Source organism: Periplaneta americana, chromosome 1, assembly GCF_040183065.1.
Source record: "Periplaneta americana isolate PAMFEO1 chromosome 1, P.americana_PAMFEO1_priV1, whole genome shotgun sequence".
Lineage (NCBI taxonomy): Eukaryota > Metazoa > Arthropoda > Insecta > Blattodea > Blattidae > Periplaneta > Periplaneta americana.
Genome location: NC_091117.1, coordinates 83,679,449 through 83,701,165, shown reverse-complemented (window position 1 = coordinate 83,701,165; position 21,717 = coordinate 83,679,449). Strand labels below are relative to the sequence as shown.

Here is a 21,717-nt window from a genome sequence, read left to right as displayed (position 1 = left end):
ATACAGACACTACAGCTAGTACAGAGTCCGTTCTACCTGCACTGAGGTTGTGTTGACACTTCGAGAGCACGAGTTGCCCACCCATGGAATGACGCTTCGGACACAGGGTAGAAACTCACCAACAGGATTATTACAAATCACTTTTATTTCATGAGATTCTACAAACCTTTATTCATCTTCCATATGTAACTTGAGACAATGCAAACAGTTACACACATCACTTAAATCTCTGTGTTATAAAATACGAGTAAATGTCTGATAGTTACATTCTTTCTATTTTACATGAAATGCATATCATTATGTAAAGAGATCAAATGTGCCAAATAATTATGGCAAAAGGAATTTGAAGGACAATGTGATTATATGATGATGAAAAATGCAAAAATTGATATATTAAGTAGTACATGGTAATATTGATGTTATCAGAGTTCATACGCACTCTGGCAAGCTTTGGTTTATAGGCAGTCTTCATTTTGTACGGATTTTTAGTTCGTAAACAATCTTATTGATTACATATGACAATGAGAATACTGGATCTAATTTAGAAGTAAGTAAATTACTTCCACATTAAAATGGAAGCCAAAACAATCATTTCGAAATGAACAATTTACATTTATACTGAAACAGTTTGTTTTAACATTCAGAAAGTATCATTTTCTAAAATGATTAATTAATCGGGATGGTTTTGCCTTGAATTTAAAATCTAATACATAAAATAGATTCATATAAATATACAACACACACATGTGAAATTTGAAATTATTCTTCAAATATTTTATCCCATTAAAATGTTTCATATAATTTATAATATTACTTTTTCGTTTATTATTTTAATATTATTACTTCAACGATTTTTCATGTTGTTTCTTTTTAAGAAGTTATATATTATAAATATACGGAATGAATATTAAATTGAAACTTATAACATTAGTTCTTAATAATATCACATAAATTTGTAAACTATTTCAGTTTTAAAATTATCAATTATTTTGGATCACATAAAATATATTGTAAAAGGTAAAGTATAATTTTCGTTTTCATTATTAGTGTTTTGCTTTTACAGTGGTGAAAAAATAATAACGTTAGTTCAAATAACTATGGAATTATAGTATAATTTTTAATGTTTCTTTCTACTTCTGACAGCTCGCCGTCTGGCTCACAGGTTTGCTGTCATGACAACGTTCCTAACTTGTTACTATTGGAGAAGCAGATCAGTAAATCGCTTGCGATATGTTCGATAATATGACAACATTGCAAACAAGCTTGGGCGAAGACAGCAGAGTAGTCGAACTGTGATTGGCTACTTCCGAAGTTAACCTTGGTTGCCATGACAACAACCTGTAATCCACGTGGCTAGCGAGCTCTCAGAAGTCGAAAGAAACGTTAATTCTACTATGGTAACGATCATTTTTAATTTATTCTCACAAATCAACATTACTTCACCTATATGATATGTGCGTACATCACAGAAATGCAGTTTTATTCTTCCATAAATAAAATTCTTAGTGGGATTAAAACTTTAATTTGTTCGAAAAAAATATTGATATGTAACATAAATGAAAAATCTAACTTGAAACGGTAATTTTATGCGAATTTGTTATAAAATCCATGTTTGTAATAATTAAAAAAATTAAGACGTATTTAATCATGTCACAATGTATAAAACGTCCACTGGGACGCATTACTCCGTAGTCTTGCTTCAACAGCGAATACATTATTCAAGTCCTAGTCCCTCTGCGAGTTTTAACCGCTAACTGTTGCTCAGGGCAGCCACTCGGCGTCCTGCCTGGGGTTGTAACGGTCGTTACTCAGTTCCTCGCGGTCGCTTTTCATGGCGCCGTTGTTAGAGCCGTAGAATCTGTTGTACACTTTGCTTCCCGTGTCCGCGGCGTACTCGATGCCGTCTCCGATCTTCTCTCCGGCCTTACGGACGACTCCCGCAATGCTACCTGCTGTGAATGTGGTGGGGTTGATGTTGATGTCCAGCGTGTCCTCGTTGGGGGGGCTGCAGCTGTGCTCAATAATGCTCAGATCGAATGGATCTACACCGTAGCTGGACAGGCGACTACGGATCTGAAATTAAACGCAAAACAATGTCATAAAATTCAGATTTTTGGGATCCTTAATTTCTCTAATATTCTTCCGTCAATAAAGTCGACTGTTTTCTTTTCTATAAGATTCCTAGAATAAGATTATAAGTGCAATTCTACCAACATTATTATTATTATTATTATTATTATTATTATTATTATTATTATTGGCCTATCTCTATTACCTTTCATCATATATATAAATAGAATCATGGTTCAATTTCTATCAGTAGATATTTACAATTTGACAGTGTATTCTTTGCTGATGATTTAGCCCTAGTTGCATGCAATGAAGATGAGCTTCAGTATTCTGTGCTTAATCTAAATATGATCAGCGCAAAATACGACATGGAAATCAATACTGGAAAAACAAAAGTCTAGGCATTTCGTAGGAAATACACAGTCGCAAGAAAAATTTGCTTAGGGGAGAGTAGGGTAGTACCGGACATCGGGTAATATCGGACAGCGAGTTTCTTTCATCTACCACTAGATGATAGTACCTGAATGACGTGGCTACGTTTCTGTGATGTCGCATACAGAAACGTAACCATGTTATTCAGGTACTACCATCTGGTGGTAGATGAAAGAAACACAGTGTCCGATATTACCCGATGTCCGATACTACCCAACTCTCCCCTAAATAACAAATTAATAGAAAGAATAAATGAGTTTACGTTTACGTTTATTCAGGATATTAAAATAGCTAATCATTACCTACAAAAATAATATCAAATTTGCGTAATTTTTTTTAAACCATAAATCATTTACTTAATATAATATACAATTAATTATATCTGCATTCTTTTTTACTGTAATGCTGTAAAGACCTACATCAACAACATAGTGTAGGATCTTTTCCCTTGTCCTTAAGATTTTTTTTCTTAATCGTTACCTTCAATATTAAGTTTTCTAAATATTTGATTAAGAAGACATATTTCCTGAAGTAATACGCAAAGATCCTAGATTATGTTGTTATGTAGGTCTTTAAAACATTCCAGTAAAAGAATCATACAGCTATTTAATTAATTGTAGATATTATTATGTAAATGTTTTATGGTTGTAAAAAATTATGCACATTAGATACTATTTTTGTAGATAATTATTTAGCTATTTTAATATTGTGAATAGTGTTTCATAAAGTGTAATGTACGAGAATGTATATTAAGCATGGAAAGTTCTGTTCATTTAGCTTTTATAGTAGATGAGATAAAAAAAATGAATTCTACTAAATTTTTGCAGGCCTCCTTGAAATGTAATCTCATAGCAGAAAGCAACATCGTAAACAAAATATAACTACACACAAATAAAACAATGAGAAATATTTACGTATACAGAATACATGAAGTCAGTTATAGGTCTACTATAAAACTAAAACTACACAAGGCAAACTGATCTCACACTATAGTACAAAAGGAACTCTCTAGCGACACAGCAAACTACGTCACGATATTGGGGGGGGGGAAACATCGCACTGGTCCCTCCTATTAATGTATCTTTTTAAAGCTAGATGACTAATGCTATATCTGTTTCAGTTTTCTCCATGTGAACTCATTCGTCGGCAGGATAATATGCCGACTGCATGTAACGAAATCGATATTCGTAATTAAGGGTCTGTCATACAGCGGGCAGTAATTACTAGAAGGCGCCCCCGTCTGCTGGTCGCGCAACTTTGTATACTCGTTATGACGCAGGAAAAAATTACCATTCCGTTGCTGCAAAGGGTCAAACTGTCGAGAAAACTACGACTTTGGTATATGCAACCCGAACAGCCCACTCGTTAGGTAAGTTGCCTACAGAGTCGGTAATCATAATCAGGATCACAATAAAATTATTATCGTAGGTAATTATATAGAACTTTGACTTTTCATGTTCGAAATGCTAGATCAAATCTTTCCGACTACTCAGAATTTGTCAGAACTCGCTTTGGTAGCTCAGTTGGCAGAGTGCTGTCTAGCGACGATCTGAGTTCAAATCTCGTCCATTGTAGAGTTGTATTATATTGTACAACGCCAAGGTGTGAGATTATTATAAAGGGTTCTCTCAGTTTTCGCTCGTCATTCCACCAACAATCTCCACAACCCTCTTTTTATATCATTTCCATTTCGTAAAATAGAGCACCACCTATATTTGTATAACGCCGAATCGATCGCCCGGCTATCTGAGTGGGTGTCCTTGCTATTCATTCGAACATTGTTAGATGGCAGTGGTGGTGGACTCATAGATCTGAAGAAGGGGCACCGAAACTCTCCTAGTTCTTCCCTATTTTTAAAGGGGACATGACGATCCAAAGTTTATATATGAGGTACGGCAGACCAACACCTGGGGTGTAGCCATATATGGATTTAATGCAGAATGTGTGCAGATAAAGGACCAGTAGTGATTTAAAAAGGCTCTTTTAATCCGTTTAAATACTTTAAATCCATATACATCGCTCTTTATGGGTTTAAAACCCTGTTTAATAGGATTAATTGGATTTATTGAATGTAACCCAAACATCACATATACCATCCATTTTGCATATACATCCGGGCGTTTTACTTCTATGTGCTAGGTCAGGGCTGGGCAGCAAGAGCGGATTCTACTCTCTCACGGGGAGTCATGCGATTTTTCTTCATCCCCTTTCTTCCCCGCCGAACACCGCGCAGCGTTGATTCAGTGACGAATGAATATTAAGCGTCCCGCTTAAAGTCTAGTTCCGCTCCCGATGCCCAGCTCTGTGCTAGGCGCTACGGTTGTTGGTGTATGCTGCTGGTCGTTGGATGTCTTGTTTGTACATAAATACGTAATGCGGCCGATGGGTCAGTTCAGTACGGAGCTTGTAGTCCATAATCAGTCGTGTCGTGATACTGTACTGTGTAAGCTCATGAGTAGGCCTACAATGATACCTCGTTCAAGCATTTGGAGCCATTTTGAAACAGCAGTCTGTGGTGGAAAGGCTCATGTTCTGGACAGGCTTTATATTCAATTGCTTCGCGAATATTACATGTGCCACCTTCTTCGGCCGCATGCGAAAGAAACTGCTCCGCTCATGGCAATATTCATACAAAACTAAGAAATGGGCTGTGTCCTGAAAGGTTGGAGAAACTTGTAATGGTAAGATAGAATCTTAAGTTCACTAGTTCTGAATCAGCGAATCCAGAGCCTACAATATCTGATGAAGCAACTACTGAGGAAGATTAGTGTAGCAACAAGAATTGAGTAAGATATTTGTTTTCTAGTTTAACTAACTATGGTAGTTTTCAAAATGACAAGAGAAAAGGTGTTTATTATTTTTAAGTTTTATTCCTCTTTGTATTAATGTTGCTATATTATATTTGTAGCATGTATTATGAAGAATATTTAGTTTCAGTTTTTCTAGCTCAAAAGTATTTAATTTTGAAAAGACGAAAAGTATGAGTTACGTTGTTATTATTATTATTATTATTATTATTATTATTATTATTATTATTATTATTATTATCTGCTTGCATTATTATTTTTATTATTAATATTTGTGTCAAGAATCTTTTTAATTTGACTATTACACTTTTACTACGTCATACTACTGTTGACCAATGAAACGGTACGAAAGGACGTCTTTCAACCAATCATGGCTGCTTATCGCACAATTTTATCGCGTCCCTAGCATTTGTTTAATTTTATCGCTTCCCTAGCATTTGTTTATTTTTAACACTACCCTAGCATTTGTTTCTTTATTTGCCAACATTTCAAACTGCAAATTCTCTACGGAACTATAAAACATGCTTTGCGATCGCCATTTGTTTATAGCATAGACAGTCAACTGAAAATGGCGGCTCCGTTCAAACGTTTTGGTGAAGCTAACATTAGTGAAATAGTTCAAATGATAGACAGAACGACACCAAACAACACAAAGAGAAACAGAAACAGTATTTGGAACCAATTTAATCAATTTTGTATTGAGCGGGGACATAAACTGCTAGGTGACACTCCAGTTGAACAGATCGCTACAATTATGAAAGACTGGGCCATCAGTATGCGAAAGGGAGATGGACAAGAGTATAAACAATACTCTGTAAAAACCATATGGAACGTTACAGCAAAATTTCTGCAAGAAAATTACTATGAACGATATAAACGTAAGTTCAACCCATTTTCTGACATAGAATTTAAGTGTGCCACAGATGCCAGAAATACCAAAAGAAAACAGCTTCAGAACCTACCAGAAAAAATAAAGAAAAGTGCTGTAGTACTAAAGAGTGATGAATATAATTCTATTGTAGAAACTTGTGACGAAAATACTCCATTGCATTTGGAAATGAAATTTTTTCACATTGCGTCACTGGAATTAGCTTGGCGTGGAAGAGAAGCGGTGAAGTGTCTTACACATCATTTCCAGGAAGACCTGAAAAACGATGGCACTCCATCAGGAAGAATCGCGTACAACTCTATATTTTCAAAAACTTGTCAAGGTGGTGGCCACAAGTTAGCAGACACGAAGTGGCGTATTCTCAATAAGGAAAACACAGACAGATGTCCTGTAAGACTTTATAAATTATTAACAGAGAAACGTAAGTCCAGTGCAATATTAAAAACTGATCTTTTTTCCTTACTCCCAACCCTACATATAATATTTCTGGGGTTTGGTATAAAAACTGCCCTGTTGGGCAAAATGAAATTTCAAAATGGACTAAGTTATCTGCACAAAAAGCTGGTCTGGACGTCAAAAAACACAAAATTACAAACCACTCCAGTCGATGCACAGCAGTTTCAAATATGACTCGCATTGGCATTCAATAACAAGAATTAATACAGATCACTGGTCATAGCAATGCATCTTTCCTGAAACCCTACTTACAAATAAATGAAGAGCACCATTCGGAAATCCTGAATAAGTTGAGGAATACACCAGGTACTGTACATCAACGAGTTCCACTTTTACGCACACGTCCAATATAACATCAACTGAACCACCAACCACTAAACCATTCAAATTTGAAAATTGTACTTTCAATAATTGTTCCTTTTAAAATTATTCATGTTTATTTTTTATTTCATCATCGTTAATTAAAACTTTTCTTGTTTATTTCATCATCCATAATTAAAACTTTTCTAACACTTGTTTATATTATTTAGGTTATGTTATAGCTTCTGCTATAAATGATATTATCGGATAGTCACGTATCAGAGATTGTTTAATACTAAGATTTATTGAAAATCATCTGTCAAATGAGGTTGTTTACTGGGATCCGGATAAATGAAGTGGAATGTAACTGTTTTAATAAAAATGAAACTAAATCAACAAAGCCTTCTTGACTAGTAACCATCCACAAAGTTCAATGAAGATTCCACAGTTGGCACAACTGATAACAAGAAAACAGCTAATCATAACACACTACTGCTATCTAGCGTAATATTTGTAATGTTGAGATGGTACAATAATACATTTGAAGACAGTTGTATTTTCGTAAGACAATTAATATTTTATTGTATTGGAGTATTTCGTTACTTCTAATCTTTATATAGGCCTACTTTCTTCTAATCGTGTAATAGTCAATTAAATACCACTCGAGTTTTGATTTTCTCTAGATAAATCAAAACCTCTAGTGAGATTACTGTTGATAATAAAACCAATTAATCCAATAAAACGTGATAAAAAACCATTTTAAACAGAATTCTGGTTTAAAACCAATAAAACCGATCCTGCTTAAAACTTATCGACATCACTAAGGACCAGATAGGGCGGGCAGTACAATTGCCAATGTAAATCATTCCACAACGAATGTACAAAAACCTACATGGACTGAATTGCTGAGGTATGCTACTTGTCTTTCCCGATCCGCATTTTTACCTCTCTACAGCTATCACAGTTACTAGTTTTACCTTTTAATATTAAGGAAGGAGAGGCACTTTCCAAATTGTATAAATTTAATTTAATTTAATATGTTATATCTCAGTAGCTTTCAATCCTGGTATAGTGATATTTAGCATACTTACAATACGTTTCTTCTTTCTTATTCTGAAGTTATTATATTCTTAAACGACTGAATCAGTAAATTTAAATAACAGTAATTAATTTACAAAATCTTACAAGAAAATTGTGCAGTCATAATGGATTTTCTTGATATTTTCCACAAATCTATGAACTGTTCAATCGTTCTTACTGTAAGATGTTTGTATAACTATGTACATGAACAAAATAAACTAAGAACTTTTACTATCTCACAACTTTTTTTAATTTTTACACATGACTTTTGTTTGAACATTTTCGTGACTCATATTGATTAAAAAGTTGTTAGCGATGAATAATGTAGTTAAGAATCTAGATGATTTTGTTAACATGTCAAAAAATTTCTAATTAAAATATTCCAAAAACTTCTTGAATTATTGGTGAAAACAACTCTAAAATGTAAAGTTTCGGAAAATGAGATGTAGGCTAAAGGATAAATTTTGAGATAGGTGAAATGACATGAGTGAATGCTAAAGGTTATATCTCAAGTAATATTAAGGATATGTAAGAAATATTTTCATCGCAAAGAGAAGAGTGCATTCCAGAAAATAAATAACTTTAAATGTCATTTTTACCAATAAAGATGTACATCTTCTCTTATCTCTTTGCAGCATTGTGATTGTTCAGAAGAACGACATTTATGTTTATTTCTCTACAATTATAACTAAAATTGTATCGTCAAAAGTAATGAATGATGTAGCCTATCCGAACTATAAAAAGAGCAACATTAATAAATTACGTATATATCTGTAAAACCACTGTAAATATCACATTATTCTATAATGGTATATCGTATCAGAATCCCTAATGCGGCATAGTTTTACATTGTATGAAGAGTTAAAATTTTGAAAAAAAAATTATCGAAACTTTATTGTGAGTCATGTTATGAAAAACATAAAAAAATTACATTTTGTATTCATTCTTTCACTTATTGTGCTGAAAAGGACTAATCATTCAACTGTTCCTAACCGCTTTGTTGATTATATGGTTAGTTTAGAAGGCTATAAAATTGTGATCATGAATAAAACAGACTGCAATTCCATGGATAATTACTTCTTAATGATTCTGACTTTAAATGGCCATGATATTGTGATCTTATAACGTCTCCAACTTTAAATATTTATTTAATGTAAATTTATGCTATCGTAGAAAAAACATTGTATGACATTCGTGAAGACATCTTTTTGGCTCTCGTGTGTTTGTGAAAGTAGGCTTCGCCTCGTTTCACAAACGTTACATACATGCCAAAAACAGAACCTTTACAAACTTGTCTCATAAACAAATTTTTATGCTGAAATTTGAAGTTTTGTTCACCGGAAAATAATCCTCATAAAGCGGATAATTTTAAAATTAAGGTTTATGCAGAATCAACTTACATACCTGCCTACTTAACTGTCAATCAAATAAGCCCGTCCACAATCCCTTTCTTAAAGTATTAAATTAGAATGTAAAATGAAATATTTAAAAAAATTTTAATATATTGGTGTTTTAAAACAAGTTAGAGCTTGAAAAGTATCTTTCTAATGTCTTTATAGACAAAGTTTACTCAAGTAATAAATGTCGTCTGTGATGCGACTGTTGGTATTTTTGCGTCATCAGTCTTAAAATCACCACTAGCCATCATTAGTCCCAATTATATTCTCCATAACTCTTTTCAATTATTCCTGACGTACTTTTTCCAAAATGTATTTTTGACATTGTTCTTAACATTAAATGATAAGGAGGCCGTTGCTCTGGAATCCCTATTAGGGACGGCTATATTGTATGTAAGCTAAATATAAGAAATTCCCTAAAAATTTAGTAGGAGTTATTTTTAAGTATGGAAAGTTGGAAAATTATTCCTGTTTCTTTTTCTTTTTAAGATACATCTGCAACGCAATCTCTTTTAATGGCTCTGAAGAGGTATTTTTGTAATTAATAATACGTATTTGCAATGCAGATATCTTTTATGAAAGTGCACTTAACCTATAACACACGAACGCTGAGCGATATAAGCAGAATGCTTACATGAGCAGTTGTTCAAATGAGAATGTTCCCCACAGGGTTTGTACTACGTACCAGCGGATAATCTCGTTACTATAGATACAAATTATAATTATGTTCTTGCCTTTGTGTCACACCGTAGCATTACAATACATGTTTTTGTGTTACTAAATTTGAATGAAGATACAGTATTACGTAAGTTAAAAGAATCAAAGTTTTAAGTTACATATTGTATAAATTATTCTGTCAATATATAATTATTTTCAACGAATTGAAGTGTATAAAGAAACAATTTCTTCGCTGGGAATCCGTTTTAAAATTATTCGACGCAAACCAAAAAAAATAAATAAATAAGAAAGAACAGAAACAAAAAATATAGCCTATAGGCTATATATTACTCTCTAATTAGGTAAAAAGCCCTGATGGAACTGATATTTAACCCTTGTCATGAATTTCGGTGTAGTCCGAGGGACCTAATTAGTTAAATCCACTCTCCTCACCTCCACGCTGATGTTTAAAAGTTAGATTATGATTTATTTAACGACACTCGCAACTGCCGAGGTTAATATCAGCGTCGCCAGTGTGCCGGAATTTTGTCCCGCAGGAGTTCTTTTACATGCCAATAAATATACTGATACGAGGATGTCGCATTTAAGCACACTTAAATACCATCGACCTGGGCCGAAATCGAACTCGCAACCTCGAGCAAAGAAGGCCAGCGCTATACTGACTGCGCTACCCAGGCCGCTTCCACGCTGATGTCCCATGGATTCTTTTAAGAGGAGTTGGTACACCATGGCAGGTTAAAATATAATGTGTATGTGTCCTGATCCATTTACAAAAATGTCACTCAATACAGAAACCATCAATATATAAGTGTACCAAATTTCATCGCCCTAGGTTTGGTAGTTTTAGAGAAAATCCAAAATAAAGATAGCAAATTTAACATTGCGAAGATAGGGTGTACCACCCCCCCCCCCTTAAGATACGAAAGAGAGAGTAGCCTAATGTACGGAAAGTAACGGGACGCTACCGCATTTATCTTTCCCAAGAAAACTGCAGACATGGCATAATGAGTTTTTCCACGGTAAAAGATTCTCGACATAAACTATCCACCTATTCGGGTTACCGGGAAGGGGATACTTGGGAAGAACACATTATGACATAACCCCCGAGAGGACGAGTCAAAGTCAAGATAGGAAAAGAAATGACAGAGGGAAGTGGAATAGGGAGAGGAGTATGACAATAATGTCCTTTATCATCTACACTGTTCAACATATTATACTTGGAGAATTTAGTGAAGAACTATTTTCAGAACATAGGAGAGGTGATAGAAGAAGAAAGAAGAATAAAGTGCATAAGATTTGCTGATGATATGGAATTGTTAGCAGAAGAGGAGACGATACTAAAGGCTATGCTACTGAAGCTAAATGACCGCTGTGAGCAGTGCGGGATGAAGATAAATGTAAATAAGACGAAGACCATGATCATAGGAAGAAAAATAAAGAAGGTAAACTAGCGAATTCGAAATAAGACAGTAGACCAAGTGGACAGCTTCAAATACTTGAGGTGTATACATGAGCTGCTGTCAGAAAGTCAAAAGGAGGATAGCAATGGTAAAGGAAGCTTTTAATAGAAACAGGAGCATCTTCTGCGGACCTCTAGAAAAAGAACCGAGGAAGAGGCTCCTGAAGTGCTTTGTGTGGAGTGTGGTATTATATGAACCAGAAACATGGACAATATAACGAAGTGAAAAGAAACTACTAGGCGTATTTGGAATATGGATATGGAGAAGAATGGAGCTTGTGAAATGGATAGACAAAGTAAGGAATAAAGCTATCCTAGAAAAAGTAGGTGAATAAAAATATGTTGAAACTAACTAGGAGGAGAAAAAAATTGACTGGGCCACTCGCTAAGAAGAAACTGCCTACTGAAAGGCGTACTGAACGGAATGGTGAACGAAAGAACAGTTCGGGGAGAAGAAGATATCATATGATAGACAACATTGAAATATATAGATCGTATGCGGAGACTAAGAGAGATTTAAAACAAATTCTCTAAATTTTGGATAATGTATGTAATAATCAAGGCAAATGACTAAGAAACTTCTGTTTATTTTTCGTACTTAATTATTGCATCATAACAATGGAGGGAATTGCATTGTTCTACCGCGAAATAACTAAATCCCTTTCTTCACACATTCCATGGCCGCTTAATTCATCTTAATTGTAATGCTCAATGTGTTCAGGCATTGTATTGATTTGAACTGTGTTAGTGAGTTTATAATAATGCTATACATGCTCGTATTATGAAAATATGAAGTAGCGGTAAAATGTGCAATCTAAATATTAGAAATTCAGAAAGTTAAAAAAAGAACAGAAGTTCTACCCGATACCACATACATATACAGCCGTATTTCACGATCAAGATCTAATTCATAGAATTAAACTCATATAGTCAACCTTACGTGGAATAGCTTATCAAATGGTCAAAATTCAAGCGCGGTCTTTGCTCATAGATTTCAAGGCTTCTTTATTCCACATTAATTGCCTGTTTTTTTTGTTGTGTATCTGTTTATTTGTTTCTTCGTTTTGTTTGTTTACACAGCTGTTTGCTTGGCGGCTGCCAGTTCATTTTATGGAACAGGGTGCTAAGGACTGAAAGGTCCCGAGTTCAATTCAGGTAGATGATTGGATTTTGATCATGGTCAGACGTCCAAAATGGCTTCTGATTCCATTCATCCTTTTGTCAAATTGAGTATCGGTGCCGAATCGTTTCAGGAGTCAAAGGGAGTCGAAGTCTGTCGCTGACTATACCTCATTCTAGTTTCGGGGGCATCGAAGCATAATAATAATAATAATAATAATAATAATAATAATAATAATAACAATAATAATAATAATAATAATAATAATAATAATAATAATAATAATGTAAGTTTTATAATTCTCTAAATGCATGCAACTTGTAACGGAAACAATACACTAGACCTTGTCAAGGTTGGCTTAGCCTATGCGTGTCTGAATTTGCTGGCACGAGGGAGACCCACTGTTTCAAAGTCAGATCATTATATTATTCTTGTGGCAGTTCTCGTTCAATAGCCACTAAACGCTTGTCGTCTTCAGAATACATACGAAGTGCAGCTTCCTTACCTTGTCCACGTACACCTTATCGAGTGTGGGCGTTCGTGAGAGGATGGAGGCTGACTGGCGATGGGCGAAGGCCAACTTCTGGCACGTAAAAACTCCCGCATAGTTCTCGTAGTCTGTCATGAGGACTATGTACGACGCACTACCGGCCAGACCTGTAAACATACGAGAAAAGTTAAGGAAACTTCCCAGTCTCTGAATTTGTATTTTAATTTTCCTTTCTATACTTTTACTCTCAACTTCCAATTTAGTATAATTAGCTGGACGAAGTTTCGATGTTTTGTAGAAGCCATGATCGTGATTAAGATTCGCCCAACGGCATGAGTGTATGGCCGTCAACGTTGTGGTAGCTTATGAGACTATCTGTATTTCAAAGCTTGATATTCTCGGCACGCAAAGATCTATATAAATTCCTGTTGAAAAATGGTGAAATATTGACTTTTTTAAGTACTGACTGATACGAAAACCTCTTGCAGATGGTACCTACTTTGTCGTATTATAGCCATATTTTATTGATAACACTGGTTAACAGCCATTTTGCATCTGGTGTATGATAAGGTATATCAATTCATATCAATTTTTGGTTGTAGAATTCGAAATGGCCTTCGGAATTGCTGTATCACATAGGGTTTTGGGCTATTTTAGATTTTATATAGATTTTTTAATATGTTTACATTTTTAATACCATTTGTTCAGGGATATTGTATAATAAATCAGAATTATGATGGTTAAACTCTGTATTTGGATTATTATTGGTGAAAGAACTTTTAAAAAGAGTCGCTATATGGCAGAGGTTGTGCGAAAAGTGTACTGATTTTGCCTGGTAGAGGTGACTCTGCTAGCGACGTCAGCCCTGTAGTCTAGTGCGTGCTCAAACGTGATTTTGTTGGTTTATAAGAGTTTTTTATGTTGTCAAGAGAACTCTAGTGGGGCTCTAAGTCTTGAATTTAAAATGGTCCATATTTCCCAATATCGTATTACTGTCTTTGTGTTAATGCTGTGTCTCTAGAAAATGTGACGTGATAGAAAGAAGCTGATTTTTTCACTGAATTCAGCGTAAAAAAATTAGGTAAATCCACCCATTTACACACCAGTTTCAATTTGTCGACTAGTGTAATTTGAAAGTAGAAATTTGTCTCTCCCCCCCCCCCCACTCAGTAACTGGATATATGTCTCTTTTCTTGCGACTTTGCACTGAATGAGCCACTAAACTATTAACCCTGCCACTGATAAGCTGTTAGATTTTTGACATTAATATACAACCAAACATTATGTTTAATCACAGGGAAAGTAAAAATCAACACCAATCGACGCAATGCTTTTACTCACTGATAACAATTCTGTTTAGAATATAATATAATTGTGATATCACTATGTTATGTGAGAAATTCCTAAGAAATCCCTGTGAAATATTCTGGTCAACCTACCATACTACTTAAGAGGGCAGAATGAATACTCAATATGGTTCCATGGAAAAGGCAACAGAAAATTGGCAAATAAACTAACTTTTACAGATCCCTTTCCTTTGCCACAAATGTAATGTAAATTGAACCAATAGAATGTAGTTTACACCTGTAAGAACAGGTGAAGAAAATGGAAGCAGCATTGGAAACAGCTGGCAGTAGAAACAACAAATAGAAACTACCCTGAAACAAACTGCTGCATATCTTCACTGAAGGCTCTTGCGCAGAAGAAAAAGAGAAAGCCGGAGCAAGAGTATCCAGGAACATCTTTACTTTTATGCATCAGCAGGAATAAGAAAAGTCACCTTCGATGGAGAAATGGACGCTATTACAATAGCATTAAATCAGTTGCATGTGTAAACAAAGACAAATTCAAGAATTCTCCATAGGCCCTACTAACTGAAATTTAGGTCATAGCATGTTGGGATTTACCTCAAAGCTCTGAAGTACAAGAATTTCAATGGCTATTCCAGTCTCTAGAATCGAGAAACAAAAAAATATTTCTACAGTAGGTCCTGGTCACTGCAATCTAATTGCAAATGAGCTGACAGATATGTTAGTAAAAAATGGTACGGAAATACAAGAGCTCTTACACAAATATCTATATCATTTAACACAGTAAAAGCTAGAATTAGAAAATCTTGCAAAGATCTTCACATGTAAGAGCTCAGGCAATGTTTCCAGGAAAAACAGTAGACAGATGAAATACGACTACAAACCCTACCCAACAACCCAAAAAATGAAGCAGTTTCTGCCTGCCGCCTCATTAAAGAACATGAACTTCTAAAAAGACATCTACACCACATCGGAATAACAACAGATGCATACTGCAGTCGTTGCGATCTAAGGGCACATATCAGTCCTGGGCATAAAAGTGAATGTGAAAGGGACGCAGAAAGCCCCGCCCATGTCCTTTCTCCTTACACTGCCTTATAAACAAACCCACAGTAAGACTCTGTGCATCAGTGGTGGATTTTAGACGACCAGCGAGAGCCGAAAGTTCGTAAAAGCTATGATGCCCGCTTGATACAATCCGTCACTGACCTTTCTGTCTGCTCGTACCATACCAGAACATTACTGTCTCATCCGGGGAATATGAAGTGGGGAGTTAAAGGGGTGACTCAATCGAGTTATTAGCTCCTAGACCTGGTAGGTATGGATAGGAACCACTTCACATAATATCCGGAACTCTCCAAAACAACTGAATGTACAAGACATGGGGAAGCACCAAATTTTTCGTTGTCTTCGTCGTCGTCATCATCATCATCATTAGCTCCTTTTTCAATATTTTATATCCGCACCATAAAGTATAGCATTTCCCTCATGTTCTATTAATTCAGAGCTATCGGCCGCAGTAAGGACATCATTAGAAAGTGTGGTGGGACTCACTGAGTGGAAAGCGCACTTGCATCCTGCCAGGATCGTTGTCGTCGGGTATGTTCAGCACTCCCTCGTACGTGTACTCGTGGTTGAGGCTCGTCAGTCCCAGAATCAGATGCTCGCTCACTTGTGTGATCGTGTACCTGCCGGTCTCGTTGGTCTTCGCATACGTGTTTGTCAGACACTTGCTGCCTGTCGATGTCTTCTGGATCACGTACCATTTACCCAAGAACTGTAACAGTAATATTCATAATATAGCAACAGTTTCATACAAAAAGACTGTGTCATTCTAGTTGGCTATCGTGCTTGCGATATTTCTAACCCAACAACGACGATAAAAATCGACAAGTGTATAGCTCTACTATCCTGCATATTTTTACGTAGATCACCTGTCGACAGTGGCATAGCTTAATTATGCTGCATATTTTTACGTAGAATTACAGTGGTTGCAATCACCTGTCGACAGTGCAAAGCTTAATTATGCTGCATATTTTTACGTAGAATTACAATGGGTGCAATCACCTGTCGACAGTGGCATAGCTTAATTATGCTGCATATTTTTACGTAGAATTACAGTGGGTGCAATCACCTGTCGACAGTGGCATAGCTTAATTATGCTGCATATTTTTACGTAGAATTACAGTGGGTGCAATCACCTGTCGACAGTGGCATAGCTTAATTATGCTGCATATTTTTACGTAGAATTACAGTGGGTGCAATCACCTGTCGACAGTGGCATAGCTTAATTATGCTGCATATTTTTACGTAGAATTACAGTGGGTGCAATCACCTGTCGACAGTGGCATAGCTTAATTATGCTGCATATTTTTACGTAGAATTACAGTGGGTGCAATCACCTGTCGACAGTGGCATAGCTTAATTATGCTGCATATTTTTACGTAGAATTACAGTGGGTGCAATCACCTGTCGACAGTGGCAAAGCTTAATTATGCTGCATATTTTTACGTAGAATTACAGTGGGTGCAATCACCTGTCGACAGTGGCATAGCTTAATTATGCTGCATATTTTTACGTAGAATTACAGTGGGTGCAATCACCTGTCGACAGTGGCAAAGCTTAATTATGCTGCATATTTTTACGTAGAATTACAGTGGGTGCAATCACCTGTTGACAGTGGCAGAGCTTAATTATGCTGCATATTTTTACGTAGAATTACAGTGGGTGCAATCACCTGTCGACAGTGGCAAAGCTTAATTATGCTGCATATTTTTACGTAGAATTACAGTGGGTGCAATCACCTGTCGACAGTGGCAGAGCTTAATTATGCTGCATATTTTTACGTAGAATTACAGTGGGTGCAATCACCTGTCGACAGTGGCAAAGCTTAATTATGCTGCATATTTTTACGTAGAATTACAGTGGGTGCAATCACCTGTCGACAGTGGCATAGCTTAATTATGCTGCATATTTTACGTAGAATTACAGTGGGTGCAATCACCTGTCGACAGGTGCATAGCTTTACTATGCTGCATATTTTTACCTAGAACTACGTGTGGGTGCAATCACCTGTCGACAGGTGCATAGCTTTACTATGCTGCATATTTTTACCTAGAACTACGTGTGGGTGCGGTCACCTGTCGACAGGTGCATAGCTTTACTATGCTGCATATTTTTACCTAGAACTACGTGTGGGTGCAATCATCTGGCGACAGGTGTATAGCTTTACTATGCTGTATAAATTTGTGTGGATGCAATCACATGTCGACAGTGGCATAGCTTAACTGTATTGCATATTTTTAGGTAGGACTAAGCTTTACTATGCTCCATATCTTATAGGTAGAACTACGTGTGGATGCGATCACTAAGGAGAATAGGCTTATAAGGATAAGAAGAGTAATGCAAGGAGAACTAGAGAAAGACAAGGAAAACAACGGAATATACAAGGAGAAAAATGGAAATAGAAGGAAATCGAGAAAAGTACAAGACGAATAGAAGGAGAACGAGGGGAATGCAATGAGTACAAGGAGATATAAGAATGCAAAGAATACCAGAGGAATAGTCTACAAAAACAGCAACGGGAATACGAGGAGGACAAAAATAGAACAGGTGAAGAATATGAATACAAGAAGAACGAGGGAAAGACAGGAAGAGCAAGGAAAATGCAAGGAGAAATGAGATACAATTAGAATAAGGAGAATTCAAGGAAAACAAAAGGAATATACGGAGTACACAGGGATACAAGAAGTACGCAAGGATACAAGAAGTACAAAGAGAATACAAAGTGTATCAGAGAATCCAAGAACAGCCACGGTAATATAATGAGGAAAAGAAGAGCACTACGTGAATAAAAGGAATACAAGGAGAGCAAGGGAAAAGCAAGAAGATCAGGGAGAAGACAAGAAGAAGGGAGATACAAGGAGAATAACGGGAATACAAGGACTACACAGGGATACAAGATGTACTCGAGTATACAAGGAGTTCGAAGGAAATACAAAGAGTACAGGGGAAATACAAGGAGTACAAAGAAATACAAGGAGTACAAGGGATATATAAGGAGTACCAGGGAAATGGAAGAACAGTAACGCGAATACGATGAGAAAAGGGAGAATACTGTGGGAACGAGAGAAATACAAGGAGAACAAGGGAAACTGCCAGTATATTTCTATAACTCTTATTGAGAAAATGTGAAACAAGTTTCGCTCACTTCATGTTCTTAAACACCTAGAACCTGAACCAGGAACAAATTACAGTGCTATAAAAAATTCAAATTTCAAAATAGATTTGTAGTTTTCTACGAGTATATGACGATGTTTACTTAATCTAGTAGTCTCGCTATTTTGAAGATATAATGGCAATAATAATAACATTATGAAAGGGAAAGTAGCAGAGTGATGACGAAAAGAAAAGAAGAATAAGAACGAAAAGAAATCTGAGAAGGTAAAGAAAAGAGACAGAAAGAGAAAAAAAGAGAAACAAGGTTCAAAATGAGAAACTGATAAAAGATGAAACTTCTACCGAGAGATTTCTCTAATACTTAACAAAGTTAGCTACGTTCTTCCGTTTAAAAATCAGATAATACTCCCTCCATCTCAGGAAAATTGTTTACTCACAGGAAGTGGTCTAGAGAATCCGCTCTGAATGCCGGGAATTCCGATCATCGGCTGTGTTTGTGTCTTGTTCGCTTATCGTGTTTGCCGCTATGTTGCTGTATAACGCAGGAAGGCATGTTCGCTATTTCCAGGAGATGAGACTTTGCGGCGGCGTCTTAATTCCGCTTCCTCGTTGGAATCTCGACCTGACCTTTGAACTTACTCTTGCTTCCTGCTTGTAGGGGACTTTGAACAATATATTTTTTCTTTGTGGAACTCCATCAAGTGCCTTAACAGATTATTTGACTTGCATTCTCCAAGAAACCCACACCAGCACTTTACTTTTTATTTTTCTTTCTCTTTGTTATCTTTATACTTTGTCTTCGTCTTTCCCTCCGTCGCGTCGCCTTCATCGTGATCTTCATATCTTTTTCTTACTCATTCTCATCATTTTTGTTATTTTTTGTCTAGTATTCTCCGTCTCTATTATTATTATTATTATTATTATTATTATTATTATTATTATTATTATTATTATTATTTAGGTTTGGAAGTAAATCTCGAAAAGACAAACTATATATATTATTATGTCTCGTGACCAGAACATAATACGAAATGGAAATAGAAAAAAGTAGAAATTTGTCCTTTGAAGAGATGGAAAAATTCAAATATCTTGGAGCAACAGTAATTATAAATGACTCTCGAGACGAAATTATAAATAATAAATATGCGAATATTATATGGTCGAGAGGCTTTTGTCATCAAAAATCTGCTTAAAAAAAGTGAAAGTTAGAATTTATAAAATAGTTACATTACCGGTTGTTCTGTATGGTTGAGAAACTCACTTTGAGAGAGTTGTTCGAAAATAAGGTGCTTAGGAAAATATTTGGGGATAAGTGGGATGAAGTTACCAGAGAATGGAGAAAGTTACACAACGCAGAAACGCATTGCAACTTATTGTTCACCTAACATAATTAGGAGCATTAAATCCAGACGTTTGAGAAGGACAGGGCATGTAGCACGTATGGACGAAACCAGAAATGCATATAGAGTGTTAGTTCGGAGACCTGAGAGAAAAATATCTTTGGGGAGTCCGAGACGTAGATGGGAGGCGGGCTTATGTGAGGGGGGGCAATGCACCTCCAGGTTCCCTAAAAGCCATTTGTAAGTATTATTGTTATTATTGTTACTACTACTATAATAATAATAATAATAATAATAATAATAATAATAATTATTATTATTATTATTATTATTATTATTATTATTATTATTATTACTATTATACATACATATCTTACGTTAGACAGGAATTTACAATATTTAATCAGCAGTAGCATCAATCTTCATTCGAGGACATGATAATTCATTAACAATGGCTTCTACTTGTATAATTTTCCAACTAATCATGGAATTCTTACAGTTCACAGGTATCTACTTGAGTGCTATTTCTTATTTTTGAAGGATATTTCTCCGTTAATTTTTCGAGAGCCCATCATTACTCAGTTCTTTACAAGAGTCTTAATATTAAAATTGCGACACCGATTGTAAGCATTCAATATCATTTTCTACAATTTTACAGTTTTATTCTTGCTTCATTTACCTTATTCATGTCGAAGTTAGGCACGGATTCCACATTAGGGCAGTTTCCCAGGTGATAAGAATGCCCTGTCACTGTTGTCAGAGTTGCCAATGCAACAGCCAGTAGAAACAGCATGGTGCTAGCCATCTCTGTTAATGATCTGAAACAATAATTAATATACTAGTTAGAATAACAGTTCACAATCACGAATCTTAGTTGCCTCCAGTTTGATGCAGTTTAACGCACTTCATTTTTGTCCCATTGAACTTTCCGTAACTAAAACTTATATTAAAGCTGTTTATGTTCGTCTAGTTTTAACCATTAGGGCCTAACATGAAATTGTAATCGAATTTAAACTCAATTTACATAACATGTTCCTAATTTAATAACCTTTGTAAATGACAGAGCTTATTACAAGAAAAGAAGATACTAATGTGGTGCTACTGTACTTACACATGCATTTCTCTGCACATAACTTGAGCTCATAAGAACCCATACCTGTATATATGTAATAAACTCGAGCCCAAGAGGACTAATGAAGTTGAGGAAGATGAAGATGAATATGTGTTATATCAAGCGAGTCACGTATAGGAATGAAAAACAAGAAATATGAAACATCAACACATAGACTAACTTAAATTTGACCGTTTTTATACATAGATTTAATAACAGTTTAATTCCGTTGGAACAGTGTTTTGTCAGTTTCTATTTGTAAAAAGAAGTTATTTTACAGCTGTAAATCCATCGTGTAAATTCTATTGTTCGTGTAAGATGTAATCAAATGTAACACAAGCTGAGACAGAAGACCATCCCGCTTCCTTTATTTCCGCAAGGAAAATAATTCTTGAAATTGTTTACCAAATTTTCAATGGAATTTTGACGATTTCGTATGATAAGAGAGTTAGTCCATGTGATTCTAGTTTCTTCTGATTAATAAAACTGTATTGTAACGGGATGAAATTGACAAATTAAAGTAGTTGCTTTTAAACGAAAGAATTCATTATTATGATTACTAATATTTGCTTCGGAAAATTTCATGACACAATGTCTAG

The 21,717-nt window shown here is 35.4% G+C and overlaps 1 protein-coding gene across 1 annotated transcript in view; it reads right to left on the bottom strand.

Annotated features, from left to right (window-relative positions):
• Positions 1-919: 919 nt before the first annotated feature.
• Positions 920-21,717, bottom strand: part of LOC138697548 (apolipoprotein D-like) — a 43,796-nt gene continuing 22,998 nt past the window's right edge. The window contains exons 2-5 of the mRNA XM_069822885.1: positions 20,687-20,825; positions 16,043-16,265; positions 13,194-13,345; positions 920-2,073 (exon numbers count right to left, since the gene is read on the bottom strand). Coding sequence (XP_069678986.1) covers positions 1,762-2,073; positions 13,194-13,345; positions 16,043-16,265; positions 20,687-20,812 — 813 coding nt within the window. The 5' untranslated portion in view covers positions 20,813-20,825 and the 3' untranslated portion in view covers positions 920-1,761. The remainder of the gene's footprint in view (positions 2,074-13,193; positions 13,346-16,042; positions 16,266-20,686; positions 20,826-21,717) is intronic.